We start from the raw sequence: 22786 nt of genomic DNA on the forward strand, positions 1-22786 counted from the left end.
AATTTTATTACAATTGCATGGGCAGGATAATGCGTACATTTCTTACCAAGCATTGCAGCCTCCTCCTTTGTTTACCCTTCCCATCCCTTCCCAGCCTTCCCCCTCCCCCCCATCCCAATTAAACTAGATTTCTTTACAAAAGTTTTGTTTCTTTTTCTTCATTTGGGAAAATCAGCTTTTCTAGCTCTATATCAAATGTTTGAGGGGCATGTATCAAAAGTAATATTGTTTGGAGCCGGGCGCTGGTGGCTCAACGCCTGTAATCCTAGCTACTCAGGAGGCTGAGATTTGAGGATCTCGGTTCAAAGCCAGCCCAGGCAGGAGAGACCGTGAGACTCCTATCTCCAATAAACCACCAGAAAACAGGAAGTGGCTCTGTAGCTCAAGTGGTAGAGCGCTTGCCTTGAGCTGAAGAGCCGAGGGACAGCGCCCAGACCCAGAGTTCAGGCCCCACGACCGACCAAAAAAAAAAAAGTAATATTGTTTGGTATATTTAAATTTTTATAAGTTCGGTTTACATTGATGTAGCCCTTACCCATAGTGTACTATAATAAATTATCATTCCCTGATTTACAGGTTTAAAAATGCTAAAACTTTTATGTTTCCTTTTTGGTTCTCATTGACTATCTGTTCTAAAGTTTCTGTTGTTCTGTTTGCCAGAGCTCTTAGGTCCTCTGTGAATTTTAACTAATTCGGCTTAATTTAAGGAGTTTTTGAGGAGGGTAAACTAGCAGCTCTAATGTAATTCTTGGGCAAGCTAGTGACTTCTTCCCTATCTGGGTATGTATGTGCTTGTGTTATTGAGGCCTGGTCAGTGATTTTGGTTGATTTGGCAGTTTTAGAAATGTTGGAGTCATAAAATAACAGAACACCATTAAAGAGGAAAAAGGAACAAGTACTTTTCTGGTCTGTTGGAAGGATAATGAAGGCTTTAGAGCATGTTTGGGAAAAGAATTTTGGGACATAACCTACCCTATGCATCACATAGCCATAGGTATATCTTTTGAAAAGAAGAGACTGACAGGAAGCTCTGTTCTACTGCTTTGTGAAATGGGAGATTGGAATTAGATGTTTAAATGGAAAATGTTCTCGTTGCAGCCTCTTTGAAATGAGCTGCTAGAGGGAGCTGCAGCTTCCTCCTGCTGACTAAGCCCCATGCTTCCATTGAGATGGTCCTTTGAAATGTGGAGCTTAGTCCAAGCCTGGATTTCAGTGGGTAGCACCTGACATCTGTGGCTAGAAAGTCCTATAAAGTGTAAGTGCTTTATTCTTTCCATGTAAAGAATCCTTTCTCCTTCCTTTACTCTTCCTTCTTTCTTTTTGCAGCTTAGCAGAGGGGAAGAATGGTGAGCAATGCACTATTGTGTCAAGGGTATCAGGATTTGGTGGTATTTTCTTGACTTGATTACCAAAGCAAGATTGCTTGTTACTTTTTGGGATGTCAGCAATTCTTAAACCACACCTTTCCTTTGAATTCAGAATAAAAAAAAACTGATGAATTATGACCTTTTAGCATTTAGTGTTGGCAGTACCATCATGGATAATTTGACTGCTTGATTAGTGGCCTAATGGTATTGGAGGTTGAATTCAGAACCTTGTGGTTGTTATTTGTTAGGTAGTAGATGCTTTATCGCTTGGCCTGCTTCCAGCCCTTTTTGCTTTAGTTATGTTTTAGATAGGATCTTGCTCTTTTGCTCAGCTGTTTTGGGACATTATCTTTATTTAGTCCTCCTACTTACACCTGCCTGTCTTGTAGCTGGGATGATAGGTGTGAACCATCGTGCTCATCTTCCTTGTTGAGATGGAATTTTGACATGACTTTATTCTGGCTGGCCTCAAACCAGTATTCTCCAGATCTCTATCTCCCAAGTAGCAGGTTATAGCTCTCAGTAACCATGCCTACTCTTCCTTCCCTTTTTGCTTCATGTGTTACACTTTAATATATACTTTGTAAAGTGCTTTTATGGCCAAAGGATTTTCCTATGTATTTGGGAAAATACAGAGATAATTAAGTTTTAAAATTTTTTATCTTTGGGGCTTGGAAGGTTGCTCAGTGGTAGAGCACTTGCCTTGCATGCATGAGGCCCTGGGTTCGATTCCTCAGCACCACATAAGCAAAAAGAAAAAAGCTGGAAGTGGCGCTGTGGCTCAAGTGGTAGAGCGCTAGCCTTGAGCTGAAGAGCTGAGGGACAGTGCCCAGGCCCAGAGTTCAGGCCCCACGACCGGACCCCCCGCCCCCAAAAAAGAAAATTTTTATTAAGTAAATCCAAGCTTTTTGAAAAATTTCTCTGTAGAAATTTCATTGTTCAAAGTAAACAGTCTTCTATCTTTATTCTTACACCTTATATATAAACATTGTTAGTAACTGGTTAAAATCCCCAAGATTTTTCTTTGTTTTAAAACAAATAAGTACATGTAATTTAATAAAACATATAGCCATATTTAATACGTTTCATATGTCCTTTTTTTTTTTTTTTGGATCCGGTTGTGGGGCCTGAACTCTGGGCCTGGGCACTGTCCCTCAGCTCTTCAGCTCAAGGCTAGCGCTCTACCACTTAAGCCACAGCGCCACTTCCAGCTTTTTTTCTTTTTGCTTATGTGGTGCTAGGGAATCGAACCCAGGGCCTCAGGCATGCAAGGCAAGCGCTCTACCACTGAGTCACCTTCCCAACCCTCATATGTCCTTTTTACTTAAAACATCATGATCACTTTTTCATGACATAGATGCCACTTTCATTGCAATGACTACAGGTATGATCCACTGAGAATCTGTAAACTTTGTAATTCTATCTAATAATGGATGACATTTATGTTTTTCCATTATTTTGCTTTCATAAAAATACTGCAGTACATATTTTTATTGGTTTTTGCCTAAATTTTTGTGAAAATAAAATTGCTGGGTCAAAGATTAAGTGACTTGAAATTTTAATTGGAACAAATTTCTAGATACTGTTCTAAAAGATCACATCTGTAGAGTATTCCTGTGCACCAGCTGTGGCTCACACCTATAATCCTAGCTATACTCAGTAGCTAGGAACTGAGGATCCCAGTTTGAAGCTAGTCTAGGCAGGACAGTTCCCGAGACTTTTCTGGAGGTTAATAGTGGATCTGTGGCACGAATGCTAGAATGCTATCCTTGAGTGAAAAAACTAAGGGATAATGAGTGCCCAGGCCCTGAGTTCAAGCCCTAGCACATGCACATCTCTCTCTGTCTCTGTCTGTCTGTCTGTCTGTCTGTCTGTCTGTCTGTCTGTCTCTCTCTCTCACACACACACACACATACACACACACACTGTATTTTTTTTTTTTCTCTTAACAGTAGTAGGAGTGCTGCTTTGTTATGGGCTATACTGATGACTGGTAACTTTGAGACTGTATGTTTTCTGGCCCTTAATAACTTAGGCTATATCTTTCCCCTTTCTTTTCTAGATATAGCAATGATGTAACTTCTCTGCCTTTTTTGCTGGAGATCCTTACAGTGTTACCTGAAGAAGTACATAGTCGTTCATTACGGATTGGAGCAAACCGGCGCACAGAAATTATAGAAGACTTGGCCTTCTACTCTAGCACAGTAGTATCTCTATTGGTAAGTTTGAAATAGTTGCTATGGGGCAGAAAATCATGGTGACTGTTCTGTAATCCTTTTGGGGTTTTTGTGAAATATCTTTCTTTGCAAAATTTAGCAGTGATAGTACACTGGCAATTATATAACACTTGATAATATAAAATAATTTCAAATTTCATACTTCATAATCCTATGAGGTTTATGATAATCTCATTCCATGACAATAAATAGTCTTAGAGTTACCATTACTTCAGAATTTGAATTTAGCCTTCTGAACATGTGTCCTATTTTCATCCGGCAGTTCATGCTAGCTGGCTTATTATCTAGTATTTCAACAAGCTGCTGCTTTTGGTGAAGGCTATGCTAAAGAAAGTGTGATCCTCTCATGAATATATATTGAATTTTGGGAAGGGGAGCTTGAACTTGGGGCCTGGGCTCTGTCCCTAAGATTCTCTGTTCATGGCTAGTGTTTCACTACCACTTAGAGCCACAGCTCTACTTTCTGTTTTCTAGTGGCTAATTGGAGATAAAAATCTCAGACTTTCCTGCCCAGGCTGACTTGGAATCACAATCCTCAGATCTCAGCTTCCCGAGTAGCTAGGATTACAGACATGAGCCATCGGCACCTGGCGATAAATTGAATTTTTTTTTTTTTCTTTTGGTCCGGTCATGGGGCCTGAACTCGGCCTGCCTGGATGCTGTCCCTCAGCTCTTCAGCTCAAGGCTAGCACTCTACCACTTGAGCCACAGCACCACTTCCAGTTTTTTTCTTTTTTGCTTATGTGGTGCTGCGGAATCGAACCCAGGGCCTCATGCATGCAAGGCAAGCACTCTACCACTGAGCTACCTTCCCAGCCCGATAAATTGAAATTTTGATAAGGAAGTAGTAGTCTTTACCTTTTGAGCAATATCACAGTTATACATACACTAATACCACATCTTTAAAAAGTTAAATATGATTAAGTTCCTTTTGATTAGTTATCATTAATATGTATATACATTAGAAGTCTCCAATTTATGGCATATATACTGGTTGCCTATTTATTATTATTATTATTTAGTCGGTCATGGAGCTTGAACTCTGGGCCTAAGCGCTGTCCCTGAGCCCTTCAGCTCAAGACTAGTGCTCTACCACTTTGCTGCCTGGGCTGGCTTTGCACCATGATCCTCAGATCTCAGCCTTCTGAGTAGCTAGGATTATAGGCACGAGCCACCCGTGCCAGCACTAGAGGTACAGCTTAGTGTTAGAATGCTTCCCTAGCAAGCAAAAGGCAGTAAGTTCAAACTCCAGTACCACCCCCCCTAAAAATAAATCCTTTACAGAGTTTTTGTCAACAATATCCATTTGAGAATAGTGCCTTATTTTGATTTTATAGTCATAGCTCTCCTTCCTCTTCCTTCTCAAAATGCTTCTACTTATCTTTATGTCATCTAATTGGAAGTTATATCCAAAGCATTCTTTTTGGTGAGGATTCCTTGAAGGTGTTAGCTCTTAATGCCACGGACCATCCATGCTATGTAATGAGTTCTCTGTTCTTCATTGAAAATGGTAATAACTGTATACCATCTGTAGCTAAATGAAAATAATCACTGGGATATTTTTCTTTAGGATTAAATTCTTTCCCAGGATTGGGAAAAACTGAGAGGTCTGATGGGTTAGTTTAAAAATGTTAAACAGTTTTGGCTAAAACAAAATTTTATGTAGTATCTAACTAGAAGATGTATGATATAGAGGTGTGACTTACACTAAAACACCTGTCTAGCATATGTGAAGACTTGAATTTAAACTCCACTTCTGAAGAGTAAAAAAAAGAAACAACAAAAAAACAAATCAGGTACTGGTGGCTAACACATGTAATTTTAGCTACTTAGGAGGAAGAGATGTGAAGATCATGTTAGAGTGCTTAGCTTTCTTTTGCTTAAGGCTAGTGCTCTGCCACCTGAGCCATAGCTCCACTTCTGGCTTTTTGTGGTTTATTGGAGATAAGAGTCTTACCAACTTTTCTGCCTAGGCTGGCTTAAAACCATAATTTTGAGATCTGAATCTCCTGAGTAGCTAGGTTTATAGGTGTGAGCCACTGGCACCCAGCTTTGAGTATTCCCTTTTAAAAGTTTGCTTTCCTGGAGCTGGGAAGGTGCCTCAGTGGTAGAGTGCTTGCCTTGCATGCATGAGGCCCTGGATTTGATTCCTCAGCACCACATACGCAGAAAATGCTGGAAGTGGTGCAGTGGCTCAAGTGGTAGAGTACTAGCCTTGAGCTGAAGAGCTCAAGGACAGTGCCCAGGCCCACGACCAACCAAAAAAAAGAAAAAAAGTTTGTTTTCCCTTTTGTAAAATGTAATTTTTATAGTAGTAGTGTGTTATTTTTTGAATATTCATTTTTTATTAACCTACTTGGATGTTTTAAATTCTGATTGGTAATCCTTATCTTAATAATTTCATGATGAAATACAAAAAATATAGTTTCAACATATTTTACTCAATCATTCCATATATGTCTTAGCATCCATATAGTTAGTTGGCATTCTTTTAATTTTCTATTAGAAAGGTAGAAAGAATCTTGATATTTACAATTTCCCAGGTATAAGATAAAGACTTAAAGCTCTATCAGATGTTACTATTTTGGTGTGACTTAGTTTTTTGTATTGTAGTCTTAGCGTTTTTGTTGAGTGCTTATATATGAAGAATTATTAACTATAATGAGGGCTATAGTAATGGGAGGTTGTCTAGTAAGAAATAAAGAGAAGCTAGGTGCCGGTGGCTCACGCCTATAATCCTAGCTACTCAGGAGGCTGAGATCTGAGGATTTTGGTTCAAAGCCAGCCCTACTCAGGAGGCTGAGATCTGAGGATTTTGGTTCAAAGCCAGCCCAGACAGGACAGTCCGTGAGACTCTTATCTTCAATAAACTCAAAAAAGCCAGAAGTAGAGCTGTGGCTCAACTGGTCGAGTACTATCTTGACCACAAAGAGGCTTAGGGACAGTGCCAGGCTCTCAGTTCAAGCCTCATGACTAGCAAAAGAGAGGGGGTGGGGAGAATCTTAAGAATACAGAAATATGATGATGGGTATTGGGCCAAGATAGACTCCAAGGAGGAGTCTCTGTTTTACCAGGACTGTGGCTTACTGAATGGTAAAGAAGTCACTGTGTACTGCATGTTGCCAAAAATCTATGCATTTGAATTGAATTTGCTCGCAATCTGCTTTTCAGGAAACGTACTAAAGTTGTTGAAATGTCTTAACAAATAGTTCTACGGGTAGGGCACTGAATCTGAGGAAAAAAGGGTGAAAAGGAGCCCACTGGACATTGATTAAAGTCAACTATGCAACTTGTGCGTGGAGATGGGAGGGAGGGAATAGGAGAGAATGAGGGAACAGATGATACTGTGCTAAAGGAAATGTACTTACTACCTTACACATGAAAATGTAGCCCCACTCTATAACGCCTTTATAATAACAATAAATTACAAAAAAACCCAAAAGAAAAACGCTTATATCGCCTTTATAATAACAATGAAATAAATTACAAAAAAATACCCAAAAGAAAAATGCTTAAATGCAGGATACCCAAGGGAAGCTGCTGGCCATTGTTCACTGAGAGTGCTGGAGAAACAGTACTTTATAAATCTGGTGCTAGAAAAGTTGTTCATGGGGCTGGGAAGGTGGCTCAGTGGTAGAGCGCTTGCCTTTCATGCCTGAGGCCCTGGGTTCGATTCCTCAGCACCACATAAGCAAAAAGAAAAAAAAGCCGGAAGTGGCGCTGTGGCTCAAGTGGTAGAGCTCTAGCTTTGAGCTGAAGAGCTGAGGGACAGCGCCCAGACCCAGAGTTCAGGCCCTACGACTGGACCCCCCCCCCAAAAAAAAAAAAAAAAAAAAAGAAAAGAAAAGTTGTTCATTCCTCAGGAGCCAGAGGAACTTTGCTATAAAGCCGTTGGTGAGGGCTGGGATGTAGCTCAGAGTGGCAAAGCGCTTGCCTAGCAAGTTCAGCGTCCTGGGTTTGATCCCCAGAACCAAAAGAGAAAAGACCCCCCCAAAAAAAATACAGTTTTTTTTAAAAGCTTGGGGGGAAAAAAGCCATTGGTGAGGATGGGGGAAATGCTAGGAAAGCTGTTGTCCAGAACTACAAGAGTTGGGCCCCAGAGAAGCTAAAGTCTGGTGCTAGAAAAGTTGAGACTGCTGAGTAGAAACACTGAAACCAGGAACCTAACTTTTCTTCCTACAGTGTCTTTTTAGTGTCCTCAAGTGACAAATCTTTAGTGCTGACATTGAAGAATGAAAGGTCCTGTTACATTTTCATAGAAAAGTCTAATTAGATGAATTTGGAGGTGACTAACTGAACAAAAAAAAAGTAATAGGAAATTCTGCAAACAACATCAACGTTAACAAAGAGCAGAATGATTGAGGACTAAGATTCTTTGGGATAAAAGTTTGAGTCTTAGCTGGGCGCCAGTAGCTCACTCCCTATAATCCTACCTATTCAGGAGGCTGAGATCTGAGGATTCCAATTTAAAGCCAGACCAGGCAGGAAAAGTCCAGGAGACTTACCTCCCATAAACTATCCCCTCCCCCCAACAAACAAACAAACAAACAAAGAGCTGGAAGTGGAGCTGTGGGCTCACACCTGTTGAGCACTAGCCTTGAGCAAAATACAGCTCAGGGACAGTACCTAGGCTCTGTCAAGACCTCTGACTGGTACCAAAACAAAACCATGAATCTTCACCAAGTAAGGATTCTTACCACAAAAAGTTCTTATTAAAGCATAAAGGTGAAATATGTTGTAAAATATAACCATACATATCAATTATAAACTGTGACCAATTATATAAAATGAAGAATACAGTATCTTTTCACCTTTTCTAATTGCTTGTTATCCATTGCATAGGACTTTAGATGTGTACAAAAGAGTGCATATGGAAGCTGAATTAGTCAATTCCAAATTCATCTAATCATCTAATATTGTTGAGGTTGTAGTCTCATCTACCAGCTCACTGCTCTTTTAACACCCCTGTATTGGGAATTGAACCTATGGCCTTGCACATGCTGGACAATTACTCTAACACTTCACCCATGCCCCCAAGTCCTTTATAAGTGTTTTGAGGTAGAGTTATACTAATTTTGCCTGGGCTGGCCTGAAACTGGCAATTCTGGGTTGGAGACATGGCTCTATTGGTAAAGCTTCAGCCAGTTAACAAAGTGTTAGGTACTAAGTTTGAGTCCTAGTCTCACAACAGCAGCAGCAACAACAAAAAAGAAATGAAACTGGCCAATCTCCACCTTCTGAATAACTGGGCATAGTGTTCCAGCTATCTCTCATTCAGACATGATGGACAGTCACATATACTGTTTGGAGTTCTGCCTACAGGACAATTTTCCTTCCTCACTTCAGGGACCCTTCACTAAAGCTCCTGAGTGGGCCTATAATAACATTTCAGCTATTCACCTCAGGTGGTACCAGCATCAGGTACATATCCATCTGTAAATAGAGCTTGAGTTGTTTTCTTTTTCAGGTCTTGGACTACCCTAAGCGAGGCATAGGCATGGATCAAGAGAAAGAATCATTTAAAGAGAGCTGGTTTTATTTTATTTATTTATTTATTTTTGGTCCAGTCATGGGGCCTGCACTCTGGGCCTGGGAGCTGTCCCTCAGCTTTTCAGCTCAAGGCTAGCTCTGTACCACTTGAGCCACAGCGCCACTTCCGGCTTTTTTCTTTTTGCTTATGTGGTGCTGAGGAATCGAACCCAGGGTCTCAGGCATGCAAGGCAAGCGCTCTACCACTGAGCCACCTTCCCAGCCCCAGAGAGCTGGTTTTAAAAGAGTCGAAATCACCTGCTCATGCAACTTACTCTTACCTTCTAGAACTTTCTGAACTCAATCTCTTACATACTATTTCCTTCCTCCTTTCCACAGGATCTTATAACCTCAAGTTACTTCATACACGTATTAGCATGTTTTACAATTTTCTTTGTGTGTAAGTTGTTTCCTTCTCTAGGTACCTATCCTGTGCAACTTGTTGAGTTTTTTTTTTAACTCCAGTGATGAGTTTGGAGGCAGTGGGATGGTTTTAAGAACAGGTGTCCCTTTCAAGTACTTCGTCAGATGAGGTTATCGAGAGCTATTAAGCTGAAGAAGGCACTAGGGCAAGTTACCTCTGTTGATAGGGAAACTGACGTAGAATGTCTTGGGAATTTATCATTATTATTGATCTGTTTTGCTTACTATCTAATTCCCCTCTCCCTTTCCACTTATATTAATTATATGGTAAGGGGTTGTTACATTCCTACATGTCCTGACAAAATATTCCAATAAGTCTCACCCCCCCACTATCAGTCGAATTTTTTTGTTGTTGTTGTTGAACTCTGGGCCTCAGCACTGTCCCTGAGCTCTTCAGCCAAAGGTTAGCACTCTACCACTTGAGCCACAGTATCACTTCCAGTTTTCTGGTGGTTTATTAGAGATAGGAGTCTCACAGACTTTCCTGCCCGGGCCAGCTTTGAACCTCTATCCTCAGATCACAGCCTTCTGAGTAGCTAGGATCACAGGCCTGAGCCACTGGCACCAAGCTAATCTTTTTTTAGGAGGCACATAAGTTTGAACTCAGGTCCTTGTACTTGCTAGACTTGTGCTCTACCACTTGAGCAACTCCACCAGCCCTTTTTATTAGTTATTTCTTGACATAGGGTTTTGCTTTTATGCTTAGGCCAGCCTGAATTGCAGTCCTCCTATTTGTGTATCCTCTCGAAACTGCGATGAAATGCAAGTAGCACTATCCCTACCAATTGGTTAAGATGAAGTTTCTCTTAACTTTATGTCCAGGCTGGCCTCAAACCATGTTCCTCCAATTTCTGAATAGCTAGGGTTACAAGCTTGAGTCACTGTTCCTGGTTTGTCTAATCTATGTTACCTTTACCTGAAAGGAATGATGTAGGTGCAAGAAGACATATTAGCAATAGCACATTTCCCCTGTTCAGGCAGCAAGTAGTCCAGAGCCATTTGATTATCCAGCACAAGTTTTGCAGGTTGGAAAGGGATTAGGCAGTTTCATTAGCTATTTAGCTATGATAATTAGAATTTGGGATAAATTTTGGAGGGTCTGTTGGTGGGCAGCCACATCCCACCAGGGAAAAAAAGAAAAGACAAAATGAGACTTGAGCCCATCTGATATAATTCTGAATTACTCTAGAAAAGTTTCAAAGAGTTTGCCCCATGAGCTGATCCTTTGAGTTGCAGAAGCCAGTGTTTGAGTAATATAGACCAGTGAGTTATTTTCTACCCTGTAGAGAGGCTACCAAAGACAAATAACTAGCCTTACAAGCTCCCACAGGTGCTCTGATTGTGGTGGAGTTGCCTTTGCTGGACACATACTCAGTGTGTGTGTGTATACAGGTACACACTGGGGTTTCAAGTCAGGGCCTTTTGCTCTTGATTGTCTTTTTCACTAAAAGTTAGTGCTGTATCACTTGAGCCACACCTGCGGTTCCTGTTAGACACATTTTTCACCCCTATGACGTATCCACAGCATGACTCCAGGTAGTTTCCAAAAGGTGTGAGTTGTTATTTAGGGCCTTGCTTCTTCCAGACTTTTAGAAGCACCCAGTTTCTTGTCCTAAAAGGATGGATAGCTGTTTCTAGCTGAGATGGTGAGCTGGAGGAAGCAAACTTATATACAGCAGTTAGTATTTGATTTACATGTATATACTCTTGTAGAGGCTAGTAAGGGGCTCCCATATCTTGTTTCATAGAAACAAGGTTCAACTTCAGTCTACTTCTAGGGCCTAACTGTATTTGGAGAATGGCAATTGGCATATCCCATTCTAAGTGAGGGTATGTGTGTGTGTAGAATGGCAATTGGCATATCCCATTCTAAGTGAGGGTGTGTGTGTAGAATGGCATTTGGTATATCCCATTCTAAGTGAGGGTATGTGTGTGTGTAGAATGGCAATTGGTATATCCCATTCTAAGTGAGGGTGTGTGTAGAATGGCAATTGGCATATCCCATTCTAAGTGAGGGTGTGTGTGTTTGGAGAATGACAATTGGCATATCCCATTCTAAGTGAGAGAGAGAGAGAGTGAGTGTGTGTGTGTGTGTGTGTGTGTGTGTGTGTGTTTTGTCCACTCCTGGGGCTTGAACTCAGGGTCTGGGCACTGCCCCTGAGCTTCTTTTGCTCAAGGCTAGCACTCTACCACTTGAGCCACAGTGCTACTTGAGGCTTTTTATGTTTATGTGGTACAGAGGAATTGAACCCAGGGCTTCATGCATGCTATGCAAGTACTCTTCCACTAAGCTACATTCCCAACCCCTCTAAGTGAGTTTCTTGGCACAGTTTGGCTATAGTTTTTCTTTTCTTTTTTTTTTTTTTAAAGCATATGATTTATCTTTTCAGTTAATAGAGTGAGATGTTGGATGACTTCCACCACAAAGGAAGGTCTGTTGTCATTCTGAATTGAAGATGGAGTCTATTGTATCTTGGAATGGTCTCTTAGAAAATTTTTGTCACTTTGATACTTTTTAACTTCAACCTATCTGTAAAAGGTGTCAACTAGGTATCAACAATATTAACAGATATTTAAAGTTTCCATTAGTTTAGCGTCTGAGTGAGGTCTGCTTTCCAGTCTTCAAAGGGATAGTCTCCTATGTGTTCTGTTCGCAGAGATTTTCTTTCTCTTAGTGTTACTCTGGCCAAAGAAGGGAGGTTTTTGAGTTTTCTGTCGTGTCATTATTGTAGCTGGATCCTTACAAATAAGGTGAGATGAGTTTACCAGTATATCATGACCATAATGTATACTCTCATGTAGATATTTTACCATGACTGAGTATAGTAACTCAGGCAAAAGTGTAAGCCCATGAGAATTTTTGCTCTACTTTGAGGTGTTGTCCCCAAACCGAAACGCCATTCCTTGGCCTGCTTTTTATTTTTTATTTATTTTATTTTATTTTATTTTATTTTATTCTTTTCTTTTTTTTTTAATTTTATTTGTGAAAATACTGTACAGAGGGGTTACAATTGCATGGGCAGGATAATGCGTACATTTCTTACCAAGCATTGCAGCCTCCTCCTTTGTTTACCCTTCACATCACTTCCCAGCCTCCCCCCTCCCCCCCAATCCCAATCCTTCTCCTTCCCCCCTCCCCCCCCCCACCGACGTTGTAAAGTTCGTTTTGGACATGACAACTTGTACTTCTCATTGTTGCATCAGGTCCACCTGTATCCTTAAACAACTGGTTTTTCCCCATCTCCTCCACAAGTTATACTGACAATTATATTAAGTGAAGTAAGCCAGGCCCAAAGAAACATAGGTCCCATGGTTTCCCTTATTTGCAATATCTAGTATATGTATGAGTCAAGCGGAAAAGGTCAGATAATGTGATGTCAGGAAAATGAACCCTTAGATATGTATTTTTATGTTTTTTCTTTCATGCATGTGTTTCTAACGAATTTATAAGATTATCTCTTTGTTGCTTTGTATGTCCCTCCCCCACAGTATAACCCCTGCTTTCAATATAATTTATTTGGGTCCGGTTGTGGGGCCTGAACTCTGGGCCTGGGCGCTGTCCCTCAGCTCTTCAGCTCAAGGCTAGCGCTCTACCACTTGAGCCACAGCGCCACTTCCGGCTTTTTTCTTATGTGGTGCTGAGGAATCGAACCCAGGGCCTCAGGCATGCAAGGCAAGCGCTCTACCACTGAGCCAACTTCCCAGCCCCATATGTTTTATCTTTTGTCTCTTTTGAGAGATGTAGGGCTCTAGTTAGAGTGATCAGTTCAGTCTTCTGGGCCAATTTCTGGGAATAGCTGCCTCTGTTATCTGCTGTTCAATGACTACTGTGTATGCAACTTATTGTTGGCCATTGTTTATAAAGTTGCTGCCATCAGTAAACAAATCCTAGTCTGGTTCTGAATAGACTGGTCAGGTAAGTCCACATTTTTGTAGACAACAAACCCAGCTGAGTTTGTTGGCTTCTAGTGATTGGAGGCAGCTGACTTTCTCAGGAGGTACCTACAGGTGGAGCTCTTGCTTTCCAGGTGGAAAGGTTATTTGAGCATTTAATTTACATGGTAAATCTTGTCCTATGAGAGGAATAAAACAATCTAGAATGTACAAAAAGTGGTATCTCAATCATTTGTCCTAATTTCTATACTAGAAACAGTAAGCTGCATGGGTTGCCCTGGGGCTTGTCCTATTATCCCCACCATATGGCAATGGTAATATTACTTACTAAGTGATGTTATCCAGTAGGAAGTCAATTAATTGTGTCACCACTGTCAGTGTTTCCCAGGTTCCTGTGGAGCTATTTTGATAGGAGATGCCAGAGTTAATTTTGGGGGTGGGGTGGGGCTTGAACTCTAGGCCTGGGTGCTGTCTCTCCGCTCTTCAGCTCAAGGTGAGAGCTCTACTACTTGAGCCATAGTACCACTTCCCGTTTTCTGGTGGTTTATTGAAGATAAGAGTCTCATGGACTTTTCCTGCCTGCACTGGCTTTGAACCAAGATGCTCAGATCTCAGCCTTCTGAGTAGCTAGGATTACAGGCATGAGCCACTGGCGTCTGGCTGCCAGAGTTAATTTGAAGCTTTGGGCCTGGTTATTTATCATCGGAATCTTTGGCCTGAGAGTTCATCAGACCCTCCAAAGGCCATTTGTTCTCAGGTTGTTTTTTTTTTTTTTGGTAGCTTCTCTCCAATGTCCTTTTAGCTTAATCCTTGTTACCTTTTTTGTTTATTTGGTTTTGTTTTACTTGAACTCAGGACCTGGGTGCTGTTTTGGTACTGGGACTTGAACTTAGGGCCTAAGTGCTGTCCCTGCAATTTTTACTCTCAGAGTTGTCACTCTACTACTTGAGTCACAGCTCCACTTCTAGCTTTTTGGTAACTAATTGGAGATAAGAGTCTCATGGACTTTCCTGCCCAGGTTAGCTTAGAATTGGGATCTTCAGATCTCAGCCCCGTGATTACTAGAATTACAGGTGTGAACAACTAGTGTTAGTCTTTTTTTTTTTAAGGACCCTCTTTGAATTGGTTTCCAATTCATGCCAGTTGTTCCTTTTGCTTATTATGGTATTTTTTTAATGTCAGGAATATTCATTCCAAAAAAGTCCTATTAAGCTGGGAATTGGCTCAAGCCTGTAAATCCAGCTTTTTTGAATTTTCAAATCTCAGCCTTGAGCACAAAAGCTCAGCACCTAGGCTGTGAGGTCAAGTCCCAGTATAGGCACCAAAAAAAAAAGTCATATTAACTATAACTATGTGTAGGGTCTCAGGTCCTGGGTCAGAGTCTGTGTATTTCCTATAAGCCTGATAAACATGTCTCAAAATTCAGAAGGGTCCTTACTAGCCTTTTGTTTGGATCTTATTTAGGCTCCTCTGCTTGGGCACTCCCTACAGAGTCCTGCGAGGATGCACTTCCAATAATGATTTATCCTGGTATTTCTTGCATCTGTCTTACAGTCCCAATTGGTTCCACCATTGGTGTGGCATCATCAGGTAAGGGGACTTAGGAGTCTCATCATAGAGGCTGTGCCTTGTCCATCACAAGTTGATGCTCATTGTCTGTGAGCAAGATATTCAACAAAGTTTGTAGATCTCCACCATAGCAGATGGGGATGTATGCCTTAGCTTCCCTATGGTGCCCACCCCCCCATGCCAACCCCTCCCCCCAAAACACCCTGTACAGGGTGCACAGATGGAGGTGTTATGTTTAGGCATGACTTTGGGTGGGACGGGTGAATGTTGGATTTAGTTCTGTTTATTTCCTGATGTTTTGTGATTAATACCTGGAGTTGTAGTATCCCTTGTGCTGGATCTGGATGTTCTTTTCTTTCCCTTGGTCATGAGATAAGAGGGATAAGAGGGGAGGGGGAAGCGGGCGGTAAGGGGGAAATGCCTTGCCTGGAGCATATGAGGGAATGGCAAGAAAGAAAAGAATGGGTTTTGTTTGTTTGTTTGTTTGTTTTTGGTCAGTTGTGGGGCTTGAACTCTGGGCCTGGGCACTGCCCCTCAGCTCTTCAGCTGAAGCCTAGCACTCTATCACTTGAGCCATAGCACCACTTCTGGCTTTTTCTGCTTATGTGGTGCTGAGGAATCGAGCCCAGGGACTCATGCATGCAAGGCAAGCACTCTACCACTGAGCCACCTTCCCAGAGTTCAGGCCCCACAACCAGTATCTCCCCCACCCCCCCACCCCCCAAAAAAAGAGTCTCACGTCTCACAGACTTTCCTGCACTGGCTGGCTTTGAACTATGATCTTCAGATCTCAGCCTCCTGAGTAGCTAGGAATACAGGCATGAACCACTGGTGCCTAGCTGAAAAGAGTGTTTTTAAAACTTATTTTTAAAGAGTGATCAGTAAAGTGAGTTATTGGGCTCAAAGTACAGTTGTAAACATATTTAGGTACCTGTTGCTATAACAACCCCTTCTCCTACTACCTCCCTCTCCCCACCTTGCTAAAGGGCCCTGTTCAAACTGACTCCAAACTCTTGGGCTTAATGGATTCTCTATCTTAGCCTCCCTTAATCTCCAGAATTAACAGGCATGTGCCACCACTCTCAGTAGTATATAGTAAACCCATTGTCTTACTGCATTATAGGCAGTTATGATCAAGCATGGCCCAAAATAGTAGCAAAATTTTAAATATCAAAAGAATTTTCAAAAAGAATTTTTTAAAATAATTTTCTATTGAGATTAAGTGATTACATAAATTTCACAAATTTCACTGTATTATAGGATAGTGGTACTTAGTTAAAATCACAAACACATTTTAACCTTCACAAAGGCAGATTGTCATTATCTTGGTCTATAGTTTGTGAATTCTATAAGCTTTGACATTACAACTATTTATTCCATGTTGGGTGTTATGTACATTTCTTTCCTCAAAAAGAATTTTAATTCTTGCTATACAGCGTAATTGGTTTGGAGAAGCTCTCAGTCCTATTATCATCAGTTATGTTTAAATTGTAGGATCGAATGACTGCTTTCCTGCCATTAATTTGGTGAAAACATGTTTCCTAGAAAGCAAATGGTACCCTAAATGAAAGGAAAAAGTTAGTGTAGTTAATTTAAATGATAAAGTAAAAACTTTAGATTTGTTGAAAGATGTATGTCTTTAGTGGAAGTTGTATGGTCTTATAGGAAAATGAATCACAGTAGTACTGAATTCTGCATTCTGAGCATACACTGGTTTTTCTTCCTACAATCTCCTTGGAGCCATATAATCATGGATGCTAAGGTTTACTGTATTGACCTTTATTATTATTATTATTATTATTTTTTGCCAGTCCTGGGGCTTGAACTCTGTGCCTGGGTGCTGTATCAGAACTTTTGTGTTCAAGGCTAGGGTTCTACCACTTGACCCACAGCTTCACTTCTGGCTTTTTGGGGTTAATTGGGAGATAAGAGTCTCACAGACTTTGCTGCCATGGCTGGCTTTGAACTGTGATCCTTATATCTCAGTCTCCCAAGTAGATAGGATTTACAAGTGAGAACTACTGGCACTCAGCTATATTGAACTTTTTGATATTCCTCTTGCTTTTATAGTGGACCTGGGCCTGCCACTAATGTTTTTCTTTCTCCATTCCCTATTTAGTTAATACATAATTTCGATTTTTATTTATCCCTGCTAATTTTCTTTGTCTATTGGTAGCCTTTTCTGGACTGTTACATTTACATGTGAGGCAGTTTTTGAGGCCTCACTTCAAAGTGGCAGATTTTTAAGTACTCAGAAATGAACTGATGATACCTCTTAGAAGCTTTATGATGTATTTTTATTTAATTATTATTAATTTCTTTTCAAAACAGCTAATTTTAACTGTACATTTTTTTCAGCGTTCTGTATTTAAATTTGAAGTTAGAAAGAAAACTAAATCCTATGTATAAATACCATGTTGTAGTATTAATGTTGAAATGCCATTCAGGAATCATAGAAACCAAACGGTTAAGCTTACCACAGGGCTTCAAAGATTGAAGCAAAAGACTGTTATCAGTATGTATCAGCATTAAAAGATAAGTCTCTCAGAGGCTATAGTTTATTTTAATGAAAATTTACTACAAACTTTTATTTTTTTAGCCTTGGACCTTATTTTTAAAAGGCCCTACAGATGATTCATGCTTATAGATTATAATCCTAGTACTTAGGAGCTGAGATCTGAGAAAGAGGCTTGGGGAGTCTTATCTCCAGTTAACCAGAAAAAAAAGGCAGAAGTGGAGTTGTGGCTCAAGTAGTGAGTGTTAAAAGCCAAGCAAAAGTAATATATCCTGAGTTCAAGCTCCAAGAGCTGCACCTCAGAAGGATCCTACTATGGGAATTCTTTTCAGGTATATTAATTTGTTACTACAAAATAATACTGTTGTGATCTTCCCCGCCCCCCATTTCCTGGAATTCACTTCATTAAATATTTTATATGATCAGAGGCATAGAGTATCTAAATTGGACATTTTAGTGATCTCAGGCAACTTCAAACACCTCTAAATATTTTTGTCTTGATTACCGGGGGAACAAAGAGCCTCAGAAAAACTTACAGTAAACAAAACTGCTAAATAAACAAATAACAAAAATGAATGTCTTTTTGTTGTTGTTGATGTGATTCTAGTACTTGAACTCAGGGCTTGGACACTGGCTCTGGACTTTTTTGCTCAAGGCTGGCACTCTACTTGCAACACAGCTTTTTGATGTTTGATTGGAGAGAAGAGTATTGGGCTTTTCCTGCCTGGGCTGGCTTTGGAATGTGATCCTCAGATCTCAGCCTCCTGAGAAGCCAGTATTACAGGACTGGTGCCCAGTCCTAAAGTCTTTTAAATATATTCAGAAGGTCCACCCTAATAATCTTTTAAATACATTTGTGCCCAGCCAGGCGCATGTGTATACACACAGATACACACACATACAAATATTTGTACCTTTATATACTTTAATGTATGTACTGTTTTTCTATCCTTTTTCTGCATTATTAAAATAAAGGATGACTTTAAAAATCATTTTTTGGGGGGTAGCATTTCAAGCCTTAATATTTTTAGCAGTGTTCTGCATGTTAAACCTCACTTCATCTAGTATTTCTTGGAGGATAGTAATAAAAAGCAGTCATCTTCAATGTAGATTCTATGATAAAGGAAGCATTGAAGCCCAGCACTGGTGGCTCACGCCTGTAATCCTAGCTACTCAGGAGACTGAGATATGAGGATTACGGCTCAAAGCAAACCTGGGCAGGAAAGTCCATGAGATTTTTATCTCCACTTAACCATTAGAAAACCAGAAGTGGCACTGTGGCTCAAGTGGTAGAGCACTTGCCTTGAGCTGAACAGCTAAGGGACAGTGCTCAGGCCCAGAGTTAAAGCCCCATGACTGACCCAAAAAAGAAGAAAAAAAAATGAGGAAGCATTGAGTCAGCTTCTCCCTGTATAGTTTATATCTACAATGTAAACATGAATATCAGACAGTCTTATTCTTTAGACTGGCTTTCTTATTTTCATCAAGTCAGTTAACTACCATGCAATCATTGTTGCATGATAATGCAAACATAGGGCTTACTTAGTGTCAACCTTTAGATGTAATCTGATGAACTTGGATTCTACCCTTCCCCTACATGTGCCTTCTTAACTCCATGGCAATTATGTTCCTAACACATTGCCTGCAAAGCTGTCTTGAGACATTTTTATCTAGAAATTATACTTTACTTGGGTAAAAACATAACACAAAAACCATCTGCACAGGAAGACAGTGGACAGTGAGCTTGAACCCAGGGACTAGGCACTGTTCCAGAGCTCTTTTGCTCAAGGTTAGTGCTCTACCACTTTGAGCCAGAGCTCCACTTCTGTTTTTGTTTTGTTTAAGATCAGTTAGTTGTGGAGCTTGAACTCAGGGCCAGGGCACTGTCCCTCTTTGTGTTCTAGGCTAGCACTCTACCACTTGAACTGCAGTACTACTTCTGGTTTTTGAGTGGTTAATTGGAGATAAGAGTCTCATAGAGACTTTTCTGTCTGGGCTGGCTTCAAACTGCAATCCTCAAATCTCAGCCTCCTGTGTAGCTAGTATTACAGATGTGAGCTACTGGTGCCTGGCTTTTTTTGTTTGTTTGTTATTATTAGTGCTAGCTTATTTATAATAGTGTCACTTTTTTTTTTTTTTTTTGCTAGTCCTGGGCCTGGGCACTGTCCTTGAGCCTCTCTGTGCTCAAGGATAGTACTAGTTGAGCCACAGCACCACTTCTGGATTTTCTGTTTATGTGGTGCTGAGGAATCAACCCAGGGCTTCATGCATACAAGGCAAGCACTCTACCCCTAAGCCACATTCCCAGCCCCGTAGTGTCACTTTCTATGTTATGACACTTGTTAGAACATAAGAGATAACAATTATATGAAAATACACAGTGGAATACCAAGCTAATTTATTGGTATGTAGATGAATAATTACCACTTTAAAAACAATTGTAGTTTTAAAAGGATATATTGCAAAAGTGAGAAATAAAACTAATCGGGGTGAGGGGTAGAGTTGGAGTTGTGGCTCAGTTGATAGAACACTAGCCAGTGAGCAAAAACAGCAGGTTTCAAGTTCCAGCTCCAGTCTCAGATATTTTTAAAAAAAGAAAAGAATGAAACCTAGTAAGTTATTTCTAAAATCTTTCTACTATGGGGTGATTATATCTATCCTGTGCCTCTATTGCTCTATTGAGAAATAACAGCAGTGGTACATTATAACACTTGCATGGTGATGATAACAATGGTGTAAGTATTATGTTTAATGTTAAATAATTCTTCTGTTTTTTTATTCTATTCAGATGACCTGTGTAGAAAAAACTGGAACAGATGAGAAAATGCTTATAAAAGTCTTTCGCTGTTTGGGAAGTTGGTTTAATTTGGGAGTTTTGGACAGTAACTTTATGGCTAATAATAAGTTACTAGCGCTCCTTTTTGAGGTTTTGGTAAGTAATGGTGTATTAGAATGTTAATAATCTACAACATAGTGTTTTCATATTTCTACACTGTTACTAGAGGGTGTATTTTACAAAAGCAGTAGTATCATTTTCTTGTCATCAAGTACTAAAATAAGGATATTAGTTTTAGTACTCAGAGTTTAGAAAATGCAATAAGATCGTTCTTACAAATAATTTAAATTTTAAGATCCAACTAAAAGCTGTTTATCTCTTTCTTTGTTATAAAAGTACAAAATGGCGGGGTACTGGTGGCTCATGCCTGTAATCCTAGCTACTCATGAGGCTGAGATCTGAGGATCGTGGTTCAAAGCTAGCCCAAGGAAGAAATATCCGTGAGACACTCATCTCCAATTAACCACCAGAAAACTGGAAGTTAGCCCTGTGGCTCAAGTGGTAGAGCACTAGTCTTTAACTGAAGAGCTGAGGAATAGCGCTCAGGCCCAGAGTTCAATCCCCACAAACAAAAAAAAAAATGTATAAAATAGTGTTTTTTATTTTTGTTTTATATTTTTTATTTTTTTGTCAGTCATGGAGCTTGAACTCAGCACCTAGGCACTGTTACTAAGTTGCTTTGCTCAAGACTAGCACTCTACCACTTTGTGCCACAGCTCCATTTTCAGTTTTCTGATGGTTAATTGGAGATAAGAGCCTCATGGACCTTCCTACCCAAGCTATCTTCCAACCATGATCCTCAGATCTCAGCCTCCTGAGCAGCTAGGATTATAGCTGTGAGCCACTAGTGCCCAGCTGTATTTTTATTTTTGATAAAATAAATTTCAATTATTTATTTGATACTGGGGTTGAACCTGGTAGAGCAAGAACTGTACCCACCTAAGTGTTCTTTTGCTTTTTATAGTTTAGTTTTTCAGGTAGGGCCTCATGTTTTGGCATAGGACCAGACTCCGATTGAGATTCTCCTACTACTAGGCTGTTACACATACAATGTACATTTTCAGAAGAAGCCTATGACTGATTTTATACTACTTGGATTACAAGGCCATATTTCTTGCTTTTGTATTCCTTTTACCTTCCAGCAACAGGACAAGACCTCATCTAATTTACATGAAGCTGCTTCAGACTGTGTGTGCTCAGCTCTTTATGCCATAGAGAATGTGGAGACTAACTTACCGTTAGCCATGCAACTTTTTCAGGGAGTCCTGACATTGGAGACTGCTTACCATATGGCTGTGGCACGTGAGGATTTAGACAAGTGAGTTATTATTATTCATCCATCATTTGTGATTCTCAGTGACTCTAATAAACACTTCATCCTATAGCTCTAATAGTCTTACCTGAATCAAGAGTGGCAAGATGGATGCAAGAGAAGTAGAATTATCAGTGTTGGAAAGTATTAATGTTTTTCAGTTACAAAGGTAAGGCTGTAAGAATTAAGGATAAACTTTAAAATACCAAGTATGACTTGGTAGAAATTTTTTATGTGAATTTTTTGTTTTTTTGCTAGTCCTGGTGCTTGAACTTAGGACCGGGACACTGCCTCTGAGCTTCTTTTTGCTCAAGGCTAACACTCTTCCACGTGAGCCAGAGTGCCACTTCTGGCCTTTTCTGTGTATGTGATACTGAGGAATGGAACCCAGGGCTTCATGCATGCAAGGCAAGCACTCCACCGCTAAGCCACATTCCCAGTCCCTGTAAATATTTTGGAAATTAAGGATTTAAGATAACTTGCAAGTCATTTTACTTATTTGTGTGGAAGTAGATAATCCAAGTAAAGGGGTCCGCTACATAGAGTGTGATGTATAATGGTCAGTAATCACTACATATCACTTAACACTGAATGTTTTAGTTATTTGATTTATGGTGCCTAGGAATATGATATCCAGATTTCTGACTTAGTGTTCTCATTCTTCTGTTTTCTACAGAGTTCTGAATTACTGCCGTATTTTTACTGAACTATGTGAAACTTTTCTTGAAAAAATTGTTTGTACTCCCGGCCAAGGTCTGGGAGATCTACGAACTTTGGAACTGCTTCTTATCTGTGCAGGGCATCCCCAGTATGAGGTAGTGTTTCTTACTGTGCTAAGGCCATGATTCTCCAAGTTATTGTGTATTATCTATATTCCATTACATAATCTTGTTTTTAATTAATGGGTGTAGGAATTTATTTTGTATTGGAATAATTTTAAAGTTATATGTTGGTTTTCACTTTGCATTCTCATTTGATTTTCTGAGGTGTTTTAGACACCTCAAAGAACCTATTAGAAATATAAGTTCATTACATTTCTACCATCCAATGAGCCTCCCTACTTGCCTCCCTCTCTCTCCTTCTGTCTCTCTTTCCAAACTGCCT

At 40.1% G+C, this 22786-nt stretch overlaps 1 protein-coding gene across 1 annotated transcript in view; it reads left to right on the forward strand.

The window, feature by feature from the left end:
• Tnpo3 (transportin 3) overlaps positions 1 to 22786 on the forward strand; it is a 115693-nt gene that overhangs the window by 45114 nt on the left and 47793 nt on the right. Inside the window, exons 4-7 of the mRNA XM_013019903.1 lie at positions 3430 to 3586; positions 20323 to 20466; positions 21513 to 21688; positions 22359 to 22497. Coding sequence (XP_012875357.1) covers positions 3430 to 3586; positions 20323 to 20466; positions 21513 to 21688; positions 22359 to 22497 — 616 coding nt within the window. The remainder of the gene's footprint in view (positions 1 to 3429; positions 3587 to 20322; positions 20467 to 21512; positions 21689 to 22358; positions 22498 to 22786) is intronic.

Source organism: Dipodomys ordii, unplaced genomic scaffold, assembly GCF_000151885.1.
Source record: "Dipodomys ordii isolate 6190 unplaced genomic scaffold, Dord_2.0 Scaffold48, whole genome shotgun sequence".
In the NCBI taxonomy this organism is placed as follows: domain Eukaryota; kingdom Metazoa; phylum Chordata; class Mammalia; order Rodentia; family Heteromyidae; genus Dipodomys; species Dipodomys ordii.